Source organism: Leuresthes tenuis, unplaced genomic scaffold (assembly GCF_036924035.1).
Source record: "Leuresthes tenuis unplaced genomic scaffold, fLeuTen1.0.hap1 SCAF_1, whole genome shotgun sequence".
Taxonomy (NCBI): domain Eukaryota; kingdom Metazoa; phylum Chordata; class Actinopteri; order Atheriniformes; family Atherinopsidae; genus Leuresthes; species Leuresthes tenuis.
Window position 1 is genome coordinate 15,670,152 of NW_027325355.1, and position 17,641 is coordinate 15,687,792.

The 17,641-nt window shown below is 41.1% G+C and overlaps 1 protein-coding gene across 2 annotated transcripts in view; it reads right to left on the reverse strand.

Annotated features, from left to right (window-relative positions):
* The window catches only part of LOC140299862 (inactive dipeptidyl peptidase 10-like), a 90,334-nt gene that overhangs the window by 39,277 nt on the left and 33,416 nt on the right, over window positions 1-17,641 (reverse strand). For both annotated transcript variants that reach the window (XM_072379756.1, XM_072379757.1), the window contains exons 2-3: window positions 12,035-12,149; window positions 11,797-11,892 (exon numbers count right to left, since the gene is read on the reverse strand). In XM_072379756.1, coding sequence (XP_072235857.1) covers window positions 11,797-11,892; window positions 12,035-12,149 — 211 coding nt within the window. The remainder of the gene's footprint in view (window positions 1-11,796; window positions 11,893-12,034; window positions 12,150-17,641) is intronic.

The following is a 17,641-nucleotide window of genomic DNA, read 5'->3' on the forward strand; positions in this document are numbered from 1 at the left end:
AGCTAAGGTTTTCAGCTCGATTATTGTCTGTGGTTATCTTTCCCAAAGAAGATATAGGGTACCTAAAATTGCATTCCAGCGGCTTATTTTCACTGTTTTAAGGAATATCTGAACTTGAAAGATGCAACTTTTGCTCTAGAGTAACTTTACTGTTATTTGAGAAAAATGTGCCATTATGTGCAAATGTATGTTCCTGCAACATCGGCTACTGTAGTGAGCTCATCCACATTAATCGGCTTTTATACTCCATTTCTCTTGTCGCTGGCAGTTATTGTTGACTTTAAAGCTGGCAAAATTCACGCTCGAATGCACCTGTTAAATCAGATTTTCCCTTCTTAAGGTGGTGGCAACTGTAACGGAGTGGGGGAGCCTTGGACTCGGTCTCTGAAGGCTGACTAACGGGCTTTGGCATTTGTAAATGCAACTAATTAAGAAATGTAGATTAATCAGGCAAACGGATTAAATAGTGGCACATTTATCAGCAAAGAGTCGCATTTCCTTCCCCTTTCTGGGAATAGCATTCCATTCTGAAATATCACATTTTCTGTAAACGTGAAATCACAGCACTGATGTCATCTTTAACGTTTGTGGGTGGGCATTGCAGTTAAATTCAGATTTTTCTTTATCAAAGCAACAGCTTTAATGCTTTCAAGGTAAGGTGATTTAAAAACTGAAGAACTGAACACAATGAATGAAAAAGGGACCAAAAATGCTGCTAGTTGACGCAAAGAAAACTAAAGGAGTTTTCATGCTCACCTTTTTTAATATTTATGTTTACATTTTGATGCAATACCCCTAAGCTGCCTTAGTTAAGTGATTATCTTTTATTCTTATTCACTGTCCTCATTAATAATGCATCATTCATGAAGATTCATTCAAATGGGTCTTTGCTGAAGCTGTAGCTTGTTGTTTGTATAACCCTCATTAGCAATTGTTTCTGACAAGCTGAGCAGAGTGAAGCGCTGATCTCGAACAGATCCCTCGCTTAATTTTTCTCTGGCATCGGCACCCAAATGTTTTCCTCATGCTCAGCTAAATCCCCAACAAACTATTAAGAGCGCACAATGTAAACAGACACCTCATGAATAATTCACTAACGCACGTTTGCACAGTTAGTCACACCATACAGGACACTGATCAGCGATTATACGGTTCCCGTGGCAACGTGGAATCAATGTTGCATCCATAATGCCAACAATGAGCGAAGAAATCTGCACTAAGCTTACAGCGAGGGATGGAAAAGTGATGACAGTGTAACCTGCTTTAGTCTGCTTCCTCTACACACGTATTCATCAGTTTGGTTAATATTCAAGCAGCCACACATCAGTGTGTTGCTGCTGTAAAGCAATCAGAAAGTTGGTTCAGCTGGTTAAATTTAAGACCGGATTACCAACTGTGACAGGTGCACAGTGTTGAGATGGGTTAAGTATAGCACAGAGAAGCTGTTGATCATCCTGTCTTCATATTTGACAAGCTAATACATGGAATTGCTCTCTACATGCTTTACATGACACAACCAAAGTTACAAATAAAACATAAAAATAATAAAAGTACTAAAATGCAAGGGGCAAGACTATGAACCCAGTTAGTCAGGTGAAGTTGTTGGAAATGACCTGGTGACCGTAACATGATCAGCCAGCTCATATCAAAGGGTCATGAATGAATCTTCTTTTCACACGCATACTCTGACACTTTAAGCTCTACTTACAGCAGACTCAGTTTTTTTTTTTAATGATAGTTTAGGGACTCACAAAAGTGACACCCCAAATCTCAGCTTTTTGTATTTTGAAGACCAAAAGTTAGAAAACAAGCAAATCTTTGTCCACACCATCAGTTTGTTGGTTCTTGTGAGGATTGCTGGTTGCCCGTTTTTGCTTGGCTCTACCAAGAATAATTCAATTGTGCTGCTGAATGCACGATTTGCTTATTAACGTGGCTGCAACACAATCCTTGCAAATACATTTAGAAATGGTTTATTCTATAATTTCATATGCAGTGTTTTTTGAGGAACCATATTGACAATGCGTTTTCATCTTTGAACTCATTCAAAATGTATACTTTTTCTCCTAAATTATTGTGTAGCATTTGGTTATGTGTGATAGAGATGGACTGAAAAGATTTTAGAGGCGGATTCTACAGTGCTGAAATGTTTTCTTCAAGTAGGAACCAAGGGTGTGTTTTACAGCTGGAATACAAAATTGCGTCTAAAGAAATGGGTCCAGCTCTTAAAATAATGGTAAAGCACCAAATGTTGGTGTGTTCTCAAACTGAGAAACAGACGTGAGACTCGCCTACCTTGAATTTGCACTTTAAAAACAGAGTTGAGAGCGAGTAAGCGGGGCTTTAAAGTACCGGAGCTGGAGTCAAACTAGGACCTGCACATTACGTTTGACTGGCAACTCCCATAAGAATTACATCAAGACCTGCAGGATCCAAAGCAATCCTACCCTCCTGTTGTCTGATGCATAAATAAAGGTCCTGTTTGGAAATCATGGTTGCTGCATCCTCCCGGCTGAAGAGAAGAGGAACTGTCCGGCTTGCTATCAACATGTGGATGAAACGCTAACATCTGTGACGTGGGGGTCCACTGGTGAACGTGACATGAGAAACGTGGACATCCATGACCAATTAATGCTTAAGGACTAAAGAGAAACATGTGCCGTCACCCGACTACCTCTTTTTTGAGAAGGATCTTGCTTATTTCAGCAGCACGAACCACATTCTGACAGATTACAACAGCGTGGTTCTGTAGTAAGAGTCCAGGTCTAAACTGGCATGCCAGCGGTCCAGTGTTGTCACCCACAGAAAACAGGTAGAGCACAGTGACACTGAAGATTGTAAATGTTTAATTTTGATGAAGCTGAAATCTTGTATAAAGCAGGAATGGGGGGGGGGGGGGATACAGTTCCCAAACACTTAAAGCATTGTAGAACATATAAAACAAAGATGTACATGGACCCAGACCACAGTATGTTGTCTCTGTGCTATTTTCAGAAAATAGGATCTAAATTCTTTGCAAGTCACTGCGGAGTACCTCAACTTTTTTTAAGGTTTTATTTACAAAAGCATTAATTACTGGTACATGCATATCATACCGGGGTTAGTTTACTCTGGATCTAATATGTGAAGTTCACCGGGATCTCAGTTTAACAGCATCTATTTACTTTCATCCCTCAGCAAAACAATTTTTTGGGCATTAATGTGATTGTTTTTTGCTCTGGTTTGATCTGAAATATAATTTCCAATAACGTTCAGCAACTGAGCTTTTTCTTACCCTCCCATTCAAGTTTCACTAAAGGTATGGAAGGTTTATCATGCTTTGCTTAGTTTCCATCAATCTATCAGTAGCTTCAAGAACTTTCTTAAGACATCTGATGCAAGTGTCCCTGCTGGTGGTAAATGATGGTGAGCAGCTATTGAGGTCCAACTCGGAAGTTGGAGGAAAGAAAAGGAAATTAGTCTGAAGATGTCAAGGAAGCAATTTCCATCACGGACATGTTTGAATTAGACCCACAACACCTGCAGTAAATTCAGACCCAGACCTCCCTCGTCTGCACAGGCCCTCGGCCTTCATCATACGTGATTGAGATTAGTTTTACACCACACAGAATGTCGGGCAATTTCCCTGTTTCATCATCAATCTCAAACGGCTAATGGGACGGCTGACCCTGATGGGCTGCAGGGGAAAAGAAATCATTATTTCTTCACTACAGGAAAAAAGAAAAACAGGGTTTCTACAGATTTCAACAAATCAAATTTAAGACTTTCTTCAGAATAATATGGATGCAATTCACACTGTCAAAATTATGATGGATATAAAAGTATCGGTGGCCCAGAATTACTGGCAAAGACTGAAATCCAGAGCACCTATGCTTTTTATATTGGCACCGGTCCAACTGCTGCCTGATGGTATGAGAGTTGCTGTTTGTTGACTCGATCATTCTGAGGCTTCTCATGTGAAAACGGTTTGTGCTGATTTTGAAGTGAAACTGTAAGACCTGTGGACTCATTTTTCGCCTTGGCTGTTGACTCAGTTGAATCTAGCAAACTAAAGCGCACAGTTTCACTATAAACCTGGCTTAAATGTGTCCAGTGAAGTAACTGAAAGGCAGATCTGCCTTCACATCGCAGTAGGATGTGAGGGATCAAACTGTCATTAGAGTGCCTTCTGCAGACCAGTACATACTTTTTATTTACAAATGCTATAGTCAGAGCCACTGTTCCTCGGTCCCTGGATTTAAAGGGATAAGAGGAGGAAGGAGAACAGAAAAACAACAACAGAGACTCTCAAACCAGCTAATGAGCCTCTCTCTTGATGATATGAGCACACAGCTAAAAATGAAAATGTTAAGTAAAACTTCTTCCAAAAGGAAGACCCACCCTGAGAGCTGAAGGGATTAAATCCTTTGGTTGGATATGAAACATTGATCGTTTTACTTTGGATACAACAGTTCACCGGTATTTCAAAGTGGAAGCACAAAAGATCTATCCACTAGCACATAAAAACACAAGAAGTGCAGAAGATTCTGTGTCTCAATGTGGGCCCATATGTTTCTGCATCAGTGCTGTTACAAATCATAAGCGAGAGTTTAATATTGTCAACTGGAGTTCCTGTGTTTTGTTTGTTCTTTCTTGTATTTTCTGCTTTCAGTGGAATATTTAAATTGAAAGGTTAAGTGGCTGTGTTACATTCAAGTCTAGTCATAAGTCACTGCCCTCCGACTCGGAGTAGGAAGAGCAAATCCTCCAAGTTTCACAACTAAAGATGAACTTTTTTTGGACAGAGAGAACCCTGAGTTTCACCTGCTGTCATAAGCCTTTGAGCTGTAGTACAACCTCCCAACTTAAATTAAAAGAAATAGTTACTCTGGTGGTGTCACCAGTGGCCTTTTCCTGGTGACATGAATTGCAGGGCAGAGAGAGAACCCATTAGAAAACTTCCCAGCATGCCCTCTCATACACACGTCTCTGATAAATAGCTGGAATAGCATCACGCTTCATAATAAATTACTTCTCCAATAACTTGCTGAAGCCCAACCCAGCAAATATAACTCCACCCAGCAAATAATAGTAATTGATGGTTCCTCAAAATAACCCGCGTAGAACATTCTCACTGTTTGACCTTGCCTTTCTGAGTCTTAGGTCGGCGCTTTGCAGAATCAAAGCAGAAATCCTCAGCCATAGCGTTGATGAGTTTCCTTGCGGTAGGTCTAGTAGCGCATAAGGACTTTGGATGGGGACTTTAAAAAGGGGGAAAATGACTGCAGGAGCTGTCAAACGGCCTAAAGTCCGATTTTTTATTATTTTTTTTCTGTTAAATTCTTTCAGCCATCTGTAAGGACCCTGAGCTATTTGTACAACTACATGGAGCTTGCTTAAGTTTTTTTTTTTTTTTTTTTTTTGTAGAGACTAGAGAGGATAAAAGCCATGTGCACTACTTTCATAGGACTGTTCTCAAGCTGTGTGAAGAATTGGCTTCAGTGAAATCCTTACTGTTGCTTTCATGGTCCTGCCCAATAACTAGCTGTGGCACAGACGGCGTATACATGTACATTTGTGTTTAAAATGATAAAAGTGAAGCAAGCGTACGTAAAGCTTGATATGTACATTTCTGCCTTTGGGTGGACTTACAGTTTTAGGCATTTGGCCACGGATTTACTTGATGTTGCACTCAAATATTTGTCCTGGCCCTCAGCCGATGGCTCCGGGGCACCACCGGGGTGGCTCATTTGTGTTTTCTGTTTCTGCCATTTGCTTGGGAATTGTGATATTGTTCATCCCAACACTGAACAAACAAAAATAAATAGATGAAATAAAAAATTTAAAAAACTGTATTAAGGTACATACATCTCAGTCCTCGTCACTTCTCACAACCAAAGCCACTGCTGTGTGATTTATTATTTTTTTTTTTTTTTTATTTTTTAAAAGAAAAAAACAACCTTCGGCACAAAGTTGCTCCCAGAAATTTGAGACGTGTTTTGTTATTCCTCATTCGTAAGTACGAGAGTAACTATGGGTAAGAGGTGTGAGAGAAATCAACACAATGAGCGAGGGGATGGTATAAATCAGCTTCCACGGACTCATTCAGATCAGCCGAGATACCCAACTCTGATGCAGATTGATGGGAAATTAAACTACGTCAACCTCCATCATCGGAGAGTGTGTCTGAAAAGCTGAACCTTTCAGTGATAATGAGAAGCCACAGGACACAGGACTAGTCATTAGTATTATCCCTCTGTGGAAGGGAAGGACGCAGCAGGTGGAGAGTCTCTGTTTCATATCCAGAGCGGAGAGGCCATCTTTCACTGTCTGCCTCCACCTCTGTCCTTGTGTTTCTCCACCCTTCTGTCACCTTCTGTCATCGCAGTGAGTCTCCACAAAGGTGTTATGGATATATTTAGTCATCAGCAGAGGATTTACCGTGAAGGCAATAATTTAGCTGTCATGTTGTCAAAAAAAAACTGCTGCCATTCTTTATTCTCCTCTATCAATACCTGCTATTTACTTTCTATTTCTTTCTCGTGTTCCTTTTGTTTTCATCCTCTGAGCTCAGATGCAATCTGTCACACCGTCGAGGAGCCAGTTAAACGACGCACGAGCGTCTGAGATTCTACACTAATGCGAGCAGGAGGGCGCAGAGGAACGGCGAGGCACAACAAAGCCCTCTGACACAGATCAAGGTCGTCTGCGGTGCGCAGTGCATCTTATGCAACATGGGAAGAAAATGTAATCAGGAGGTGTAGGCGACATGGCCTGAAGGCAAACCAGGGAGGAGGACGGTCAGTGAACTCAACGGCACCCACATTAATCGTGATGCAGAGAAAAAAAACACATGTTTGGAGAACTTTGAAGCTTCTGTTATCCTCTGCTGATAAATATATACACACACACACACATGTTGGGAGCTATGTGGGTTCTGCTTTTGGCTCAAGGACACTTTGACACATGGTAAAATTAATGACCGACCACCTGAGCTGCAGCTGTGGCAGCAAAGACGAGGGAGGGCCTCTAACAGCAAGACTCGGACCTTCACGTCCACCCGAATGTGAATAAGACGTTTCAGTGTCAATTCAATATCACACCTTCTCTCCACTAAAACCATCTTTACACTCCTGCTTCTGATATCCTGCACCTATTTTTTTGTGGTAGAAAAAGAGCAAAACAGCTGTATATGACGCTGGCATCTGCTATTCTAGGACTCTTGGATTCAGTGCATGTTTTAAACTAAATCTGGAGACTTTCAACATGGATAAACTCTTCATCAATGATTTTCTGACACTGCTTTGTTGCTTATGACACCTGTTGACCATTACTCTCAGGGTAAGTCAGCTGATACATGTGCTCTTTTACTATATTACACAGATTTACCTTTTTAAAGGAGACATTTTGCCAACAGGCTGTGGTGGAAAATATCCCGAAGAGACTCTTAAAACTATTCCTTCTGAAACTAGGATTTTTGCAGCTCTTTTCCTTTCAACTCTCAGGGTGAGGAACTCGATTCCTCAAGAGTTGATCGCAAACCAAAAAGCAGCAACAAATGAGATTGAACTTGGAAAGTTTTAAGGTAGAATGGGTTTGAAGTTGGGAGGGGATAAAGATGAAGAAGCTGGACAACAGTCCTGAAACAAATTTGAACACTTCACTGAGTGACCTTTTCAGACCTAGAGGGCCCCAAACAAAGTGCCAGGTTTAAGTGCTTTTCAGAGTTTCGGAGCTTCAAACACTACACACTGTAACGTTAAACTTTCTTTTATACTAAACGTACAGTCTAAATATATGCTCTGGAGCACAAAAAAGTTAAAAAAATATCACTTTTCTGATCAGTTAGCTCCTCGTGGACTTTCATTCTTCACATTGATTCGGTTTCTTGTTGCATATTTGATTCAACAAGTAACATTCACTGACTCATTCACTGATAATAGTAGGCTGGACGTTGAGAAATGGGATTTAGCGTGATTTCAAACTAATACCATAAATGTGGAGGAACTGTGAGTCTGTGTTCTACGTGGAACAATCAGAATCCCTATTGTTTTTGCACAAAGTTTAATTTGTACAGAATGACGACCCCCCCGTCGCCATGGGAGCATTGACTAAATGCTGATGCTGTCCAATTACTTTGTCTCACTTTGTGCAATCACTGTTATTATTCCTTAACTACGGTTTCTGACGGGGCAGGAGGATTTTGACCATGAGTCACTGCAGCCTGTGGACCTGTGACACTGCGAGGCCATCTGTCTAAATATGCAGGTCAGCAGGAGTCACTTCAGTTACCCTCACAGCACTGAACCGAAATGACAATTTCTGGGGCTGAAATTTATCGTCGCAGAAGAATGTAACGATTCCCAAATTTCATCAGCCAACATTCTATTGACAGCAGAACATAGAAAACGTATTGAATGCAGAAAGTGACACTTTTCAATGTTTTCTGCACGATATTGGTTCATCTTGAATTCGATGACACCAACATGTCTAAAAAAATCAACAGTTGGAGGAACATCTTGAAGCTTAATTAGGTTTATTGCCATATTGGGAACGGGTATAAAAAAAGAACACCTTAGAGAGGCAGAGTCTCTCAGGAGAAAAGATGGGCAGAGGTTCAGCAATCTGCAGTAAACTGTTGATAAATATCACAATGCTGCCCTTTTTTATATTTAAAGAAAAAAGGGCGGAGCAGGGGGGGAGCTTGGGGGACACAGATGAAAATGGATATTTGATGTCTGATCTTTAGGCCCTCAGGCAGCCCTGCATTAAATACAGTCATCATTCTGTCAGGAAATCTCTCGGGAGCACTTTCAGAAATAATTGTCAGTGAACAGAGTTCCCCATGACATCGCAAATTAAGGATCTATCGTGCAAAGGAGGAGGCATGTGTGAACATATTCCAGAAAGTCTACATTCTCCTCTGATGCCAGTCTCACTTAAAATAGACTGAGGCAAAGTGGAAAACTGTTCTGTGGTCCAACAAATCAGAAATTTTGGAAAATCACGGACACCACATCCTCCAAACTAAAGAGCAAAGGGGCAGTTTTTATTGGCACTTTGTCCAAAAGTCTTCATCTCGAATGATGTGGGGTCGCATTAGTGCCTGTGGAACTGGCATCTTGCACCTCTGAGCTCTGGTGGTACTTCGGCACTTTTTCTACATCTTTTATGATGCCCAACTATGAAAACAAGAGAACTGTTTGCATGTGGGAGCAGCTGGTTGAGCTTTCAAAAGCCTAAGTAATGCCTGGAACCTGATCCTAAGTCAAGAGGATGTGTCCATGATGCAGAGCAGGAACAAAATGGAGAAAAAGGAGGAGGAAGTTAAAAACCATTTCTTCCATTGATCATTATAGGAAGAGGGAGATCACTGGCAAAAAAAGGGGCAACCTTTGAGCCCCGATGAGGATGCAGAAGGAATATCAGGAGGGAAATAATATTATTATTATTATTTTCCACCTGTGAAACCTGCCGACAGTTTGGGTGCTCTTCAACCAATTTTGTTGCCAAGCTACAAAAGCAATATCCACTCCTGGTTATCGTGAAGATTTCTACCAATACTCCCTCTGCTACACCTACACTTTTTAAATGTTTCTCAGCCCCCTTTCTTTTTATTTATATATATATATATATTGCAGCGATATACTTTCCCTTTGGGGATTATTAACGTAGAATTGAACTGAATGTGAATGTCTATTGAACGATAATATATAGACAAAAAGAAATTTCAAATGTTTTGGCCAAACCAGCTATTTGGCTTTGTTCCAAATTTGAATAAGTAGTTTATATTAACTTATTTCAATATAACTGGCCACATATTTGGAGTCTGTAATGAAACCTCAGGTGGAGAGATTCTCATCTTCCAACGCAGTTGTCGCAGTGCTCTGAACTCTTCACCCGCAGCTCTCTCAACCTGTTTGTGGAAATGTTGCGCTGTTGGAATAATAAATCTGCCAAGTACAGGCTTTAATTCTAATTTGTATGTTTATCAAGTGCTATCAACCCACTCTCAATCAATGGATGTAACATATGTTTTGTTTTTATGTAACAGGTTCAGATGAAAGAAATATAAAGGTCTGTGCTGAGAGTAGCAGACAGCTATTTCACTTTAGGCAGCCAAAAATATTGTCTAATTTTTAAAAAAATCAGGTAATTTAATTAGCATCACGATCACAGTTTCATTGTTTCAGCACCTAAAAGCAACAGTTTTTCCTCTGCTTTGCAGCAAACTGCACATAGACACAGCTGGAGAAAAGATGGTGAATATACAGCAGCATTTAGCATCTACGCATGAAGTTATTTCCCCTCAGGAAGTGATGGAGACTGAAAATGGAGTGAAAAACAGAATCGTGGACTGCAAGACCACTTAACAAAGGCAACATAGACAAAATGTATATGGCAAAAAATATTTGTGGTATATAAATCCGCAGTTGCTCAGAGAAAACAAGGCAGACAGTTCAGTTTCTGAAGTTTCAGTAGGGGGGGTAAGGGAATTCTATATGAATTCAAACGGCTGATAATTCATTTGAAATCTAAGAAGTCTTCGAGGAAAGTTTGTATTTTCTTTTTGTTTGTACATCTTAAGTTGAAAAGCGTGGTTTCTCGGGCCCCGGGCGCTGTTTCGGGAGCAGGAACGTGCACAATGAATGTGAGTTTGCTGTCAAAGCGAGCCAGAAGCACTTACTTTTAAGGTATACGCACTTCTCTGGTGCTGCATAAAACAGCAGAAAAGAAGCTGGTATTATAATGGCCTCCCAGAGCCTCCCAGAGCCTGTTTGAGTTGATTTTGTTTCACACGAGGAAATATTTTCATAAGCAAAGCACTGATCTTTACTTTGACAAAATGTTATCTACTTGAATATATTAATCTAATGGTTAAATGAGTTGAATTTGCAATAAAATATACATTATTATTGTTGTTTCTTTAAGTAGTCTTCAGGAATAGTTCTCCAGTCTTCTTGAAGGACATTCCAAAGCTCTTCTTTGGATGTTGGCTGCCTATTGTTCTGTTCTCTGTCAAGATGATCCCACACTGCTTCAATAATATTGAAGTCTGGGCTCTGGGGAGGATTCATCCCTCCATAAGACCTGTTGCCACTGATTTTCAGTCCACTTCTTATGTCATTTGGCATAGCTCAGCCTTTTCTCCCTGTTTCCCTTCCTTAAGGATGGCTTCTTGACAGCCATCCTTCCATGGAGACCATCTCTGAGGCTTGGGCCAACAGTAAATGGATCAGCTGAAGGTCCAGACGCATCTCTCAGGTTCTGTGTCAGGTCTTTGCTGGACTTTTTTTTATTTTTTTTTATTTTTTAAAGGCATGCCACTTCTTATTTTGTCAGTACACACTGCAAACCATGCTGAGATATGTCAGGTTTCAGCTAATAGCTCTTTGGGAATCACCTCTTTGGTGCAAAAATACGATTTTCTGTCTGTCAAAGTGTGTTGATCTTCGATACTTTTCATAGCTACAACAAAAGAAATTGAATAGTAACAAACTGCCTAAAGATTAAATTCATAATTGTTTCTTTGTAATACAGGGTTGTAAACAAAACAAAACTGAGAAGGAAAATAAATAATGTTACGCTGGTATTTTGGTTCCCTTATTTAATTCTTATATTTCTAATCTAATGCATAATTTCAGACCAAAACACAGAATTGTATACGATGTCTTGTGTTGTCTTTATCTGACAAGATGACGAGTAAATATACAAATAAAAGTCCGCAGTTCTCATTCTAACTCCTGACAAATGCAAAACACCTCCGTATATTTTCCCCGCAATGTGAAAACTATATTGTCCGCACGCTGTACTCACCGCTGATCCACTGGGCCTCGGGGTCGTGAGCGCTGAACTCTGGTTTGTATAGATCTTCCACAGTCAACATGGACTTGCTGCTTCCAGGGAGTTCAGCTGGGAAGCAACGAAAGGATGAAACCCTGCTTATTAACACCAGTTTATCGCTTCAGATTTTAAAAAACACAAGCAGAGGAGATGAGTTTTAAAAGTCAAATCGGTATCTTTTACTCCCCCTTCTCTCAACACACCGACGTACCAGGCGTGAGGACGACGACTGACAAGGTGATGAGCGAGCAGACCACCACGATCACGAGCAGAGAGATGGCGATGCCCTTCCAGTTCCTCTGCGGGGGGCTGACGTCCACAAACTCCTGAAGACACATTCAAAAACACAATGATCAACAGAAGCCTTTCCTCTGAGTGCCGGTCGGACTGAAACGGCGAGCACTCAGCAGCCTGGCTGCAGAGATTTCCTGATGATCGCTGATGTTTGGAGAAGTCGGAGTGCCGCGTGGACATCGCCAACTGGGGATTAATGATCAGTTTGTGTCCCCCCCCCCACTGTTTGCACTGCATTGAGAACAGCAGAATTGTTAGCATTCCTCTTTAGTGTCAAATACTCTGCAGTAATAGGAGTTTTTTGCAGGCGTTCATCAGGAATGCAGCTTACACTGGTTGCAGTGATTATCAACCGCGAGAGTCAGCAGACCGAAGCTTTCTGTCAGTCTAACAACTGTAATTTGAGCTTTTGATGATACATGGTCACTCTTTTAGCGCCTCTCTGCTGCCGTTTAAAGAAGACTTCCAAAGCTTTTTTTAATTGATTCATCATCAGGCAACCTGCTCCTTTTCTCACAGCAATCTCCAATAGTCAAGTCAAATTTATTTGTATGGCACATTTCATGTAGAAAACAATTCAAAGTGCTTTACATAAAATAAAAGCATTGCAGCGGGGAGTGCAAGAGGCATTAAAAATACATAAGACTATAAAAAAGAAATAAAACAATTTAAATTGAATCAAAAATATTAAAAACAAGCAACAGCTTAGATGAATTAAAAGATACCGTGCAGATTTCATGCATAGACACGTGAGAAAAGAAATGTTTTTAACCTGGATTTAAAAATGTATACATTTGGTGAAAGTTTAATCTCCTCTGGCAGTTTGTTCCACTTGTTTGCAGCATAACAGCTAAATGCTGCTTCTCCATGTTTAGTCTGGACTGGACCAGCTGACCTGAGTCCTTGGATCTAACAGCTCTGCTGGGTTTATATTCTCTGAACATATCACAGATGCATTTTGGGTCTAAACCGTTAATGAAGGCTTCACCTGAGGTCAAGACTATGAAAACGGAGAGAAATGATGCAAACCTCTAGTTTGACTTCGGACTTGAGTCCAGAAAACGAGCAAGGACGTGCTCTCGGCTATTTCCAGCTGTGACGCTGCTGGGGACTGTAATGGGAAACTGACATGGGGGGGTTCAAATCGCCTTTCACTCAGAGCTTGACAGAGAGGGGAAAACATCAAGCAAGGCAATGTGAAGCCTCATTCACACATCAAAAGCGTCGGACTGAAAGTTTTCCAGCCGCCCTTGTTTCTTCTGAACACCAGAGAGGTGCGATGGAAACTCATGCTGCTTCGGAGGTGCGTGACTTTGTACAAAGCAAATTAATTTGGTCTGAAGCAGCTGTTTGCTCTCAGATTGGAGCCTTTCTCCAGACAACTAGGACAAAGAAAACCTTCATGAGCATTTTTTTCAATGAGCAGATTCAAACAGATGCTTGCTTTGATCGAAAGTTGGCAAAAATAGTTAGTTTGGCGGCATACTTAAAGTGCAGCTCACTTCCAGTCGTCATCTATTGGGCTCCTTTGCTCCAGCATTTCTGATATGCACTTCTGATTTCTTTCAAATGTGTCTGGTCTACAGAGCCCAGAGTAGTTTGTGTTGGCCATGACACTGTTACTGAATGAATTCAAGAACCTTATTTCAGCTGCATACTGTAAAAAAAATGGTCTGTAACTTAGACTTTGATATATATCGACTGGAAACGCCTAACAATCTCACAAGGTTGGAGGCAAAAGCCTGACCCTGGAAGAAATGGTATCTTTGAACCATCATTTGTTAGTTATAATAAATTATGAAAATAGAGCTAGTTCGTAGTAAATTCAAGGTAGTAAAAAAAAAAAGAAAGCCAAAAGGAGAAACAAAATGATCAAAATAATATGCACCGAGGCGCTTAATGAGACACAAATCGACCAAAATGAAGCAAAAATTTAACAAAATGACCAAAATGAGATACCAAATGAACAAAAGTGTCAAAATGAAATGGTAAGAGAAGTTAAATTGGAAAAGTGAGACCCAAAATGAGAATAAGAAAATTGCAAAATATGCTAAATTAGCAGAAAATTCCAAATGGGAATCAAAATAAGAAACTAAATGGTCAAAAGAACGTCAAATAAGTGACGGTAAGATGGTCAGAATGGGGCAAACATGATGCAAAATGAGAAATAAAATGAGCAGGAGTCAAATGACGATAAATGAAAAAGCAACCTCACTAAATTGAGAGTTGATGTCAAAAGTAGGGCATGAATTTTGTAAAATGACCACTGAACGCGGAATGAAATGAGCAAAATGAGAAATAAAGTAACCGAACTTGATCATCGATTGAGCTAAATCCTCAAATGGAGACACAAAATTCGCAACATAGTCCAAATGAGATAGAAAATGAGCATAAAGGTCAAAATTGAGAGGAATAGCTGCAGAAATCTGAGGCAAACATGGGTACAAATGGACTAAAATGAGCCACAAATTGGAAAGAATTACCCAAATGAGACACTAAAGAAGCACGATGGTCAAAATTGAGTGGAAAAGTTAACTAAAATGAGCCGTAAATTCGGAAAAATAAGCAAAATGAATGGATGCTAAATCTGGGAAAACTGAGCAGAATCGCTACAATGACACCCAATTCTAAAAATGCTGAATTGACACAGTCTGACCAAACTAAGCCACCAAATAAACACAATGAGACCAATTGACAAAATATGGAAATAAAAAGATAATGAAATCAGTCCAAGTTGAGGTTTGTGTTTCGGAGGCGAACGGATGGGTGACGCACAAAAGGATAAACTTTGGTAAATGAGTGGGGAAAATCAAAGCAAATGCAGACGTTTCCACACGCTCCGCACGACGCAGTCGACGTCTAATCCTGCTCGGTGGCGTGTAAACATGCCGAGCACGCCCAGGTCATTTAGATTCAAAATGGAAAGGGGAAAAGATCTAAGTGATGCTGAAAGAGGGGGTTCACCGCTGGGGCACAGAGGGAGTTTTTGGCCTGCCTGAGGCCACGTTTTAAATGGGAGCTGTGACTGAAGCGACATCTGTGCTTAGATGTAAGAGAAATACATCAGGAGAAAGGGGCAGATATTTCAGTCTGAAGTGTGCATGTGATGAAGGGGATGCTTGTGCATTTGTGTGTGACGGAGGAGAAAGCTAACGAGCGACGCCTCCATAAACAGACGCTCACTGAGCTTTTCTAACAGCACAGGGTGAGACCTGAATAGGACACCTTTAATTATGGTTTTTCCTTCAATGTGTCATCCATCTGTAGGAAGCGAGAGTCACAACAGTAGCGTTAGCTGTTGCCATTTCCTTTTAAGAGTCCTGGAAATGCTACACGAGCTTTGTCATTCACACTTTGCATCACAGCTGGGCTTGTGGTGCTTTTTTTTTTCTTCTTCTTCTTCCGCGTCTCTCCCAGCAGTCTTTCGCAGCTCGGGAGAAAAAGCAGTTCTAATGAATAAGAATATTTCCAATCGTGTTCTGTGAAATGAAACCTTGAACGATCCCCAAACACTTTGAATTCGGGCCATAACCGGCAGGCCTTCTAACCGAGGGATTAAAGTGACGACACCCCTTGGAACAAACGTGTCTGACACCGAAGATAAGAGGCAGAAATGTGTCCGGACCAATCTGGATCACACGTGCTGCTGGTGAGGTGGAAGCGGTTTAATCAACGAAGCGGGAATAACTGAATCACACACACACACACAGACAGACACACTCAGCAGTAGGTGGAGCTCACTGCACACACTGCAGGGCCATCGACTTCTCTCCGAGCATTAGTTCAACATCTCGGAGCTAATTCTCGGCGTGCTCTCGGCGTGCGCTTCATCAGACACAGTTCACTGCAGCAGTGTGTTCATCAGACTCACTTCAGTGGAAAGTAAAGCAGGCGAGCGAATCAAGAGTGCGTGTCTGTGTTTGTGTTTACCGCTGAGTGTGTGAAAAGGGGGGGGGGGGGGGTGCATTTAAAGGGATACGCGCCCAAAAAAACACGTCGACATCTGAGTGTGCACCAACAGAGAGCCCCCTTCTTTCAGTTCTTCTTTTGGATCAGGTTATAGTATGTGTCTTCTCTTTCTTAGCGATAATTCGAAGTTACAATTTTCTATGTGACGTTATCATCATGGAGGAATTTTGGTGCACTTTCCTTTACGACATTGCTTCACTTCATTGAGGTTTATGCACAGCTCTCTGAAGATCCCACCACAGCGTTTCGATCCGGTTGAGGTCTGGACTTTGACCGGACAGCTGCAACACCTTGGTTCTTCTCTTTTTCAGACATACTGTTGCAGATTTGCTGCTGTGTTTGGGATCATCGCTCTGCTCCGTGGCCCAATTACAGAACGACTGCAAAGTGCCCAGCTCATGTGGCTGCAAAACAAGCCCAAATCATCAGCCCCCCGCCACCATGCTTGACAGTTCTTTTGAGGTGTTTGTGCTGATATGCTGTGTTTGGTTTTCTGTAAACGTGCTGCGGTGCATTATGACCAAACATCTCCACCTTGGTCTGGTCTGTCCAAAGGACATTGTTCCAGGAGTCTTGTGGTTTGTTCAGATCTAACTTAGCAAACCTAAGCTGTGCTGCCATGTTCTTTTTAGAGAGAGGAGACTTTCTCCTGCAACCCTTCCAAACAAGCCATACTTGTTCAGTCTTTTTCTAATTGTGCGGTCATGAACTTTAACACTTAACACGCTAACTGAGGCCTGTAGAGTCTGGTTTTTTTGCTGTTTCTCTGAGCATTGCACAGTCTGACCTTGGGGTGAACTTGCTGGGGTGTCTACTCCAGGGGACGACTGACAGCTGTCTTGAATGTTTTCCACTTGTGAATAATCTTTCACTGCAGAATGATGGACTCTAAGCCGTTTGGAAATGACCTTATAACCCTTCCCAAACTGATGGGCAGCAACAATTGCTTCTCTAAGATGATTTTGGATGTCTTTCCTCCTTGACATTGTGTTAACGCACACCTGAATGCTCCAGACCAGCGAACTGGTGCCACTGATGATCAATGATCAAGTGCAGTTAATTAACAGCACCCAGCTGCTTCTTCCCATCTCAATTCCTATGGAAGCAGGGAGTGTGGACTTGGTTTTTCACACACTGCTTCTGTGTTTTCTCAGTTTTTGTTCAATAAGGAATGACAGAGTAATATGTACCCAATTTCAAGACCTGGTAAGGACCAGATGTGTATAATATCATACAAATAGGGTGTAATTTCTGTTTCATGTGACTCTATTTAAAAGTCACAGTTTGAGCATTTCGGGGACTGACATCAGACTAAAGAAGTTTGTTTTGGTTTTTTTTCAAAAAGAAAAGGAAAAAAAATTAGAATTTAAAAAAAGAAAAAATGGTAAATAAGACTGAGACATTCAGCCGATCCAACAACACAAGAAATGGGATAAACTGAAACAAAGCAGCTGAGACACGGATGTTTGCAAGTCCAAGGAAAGAATCCAACAAACAATGGAGCCAAAAATAGAGGCGTGCAATCATCCCTCGCAATATGTGGACCAACCCAGAT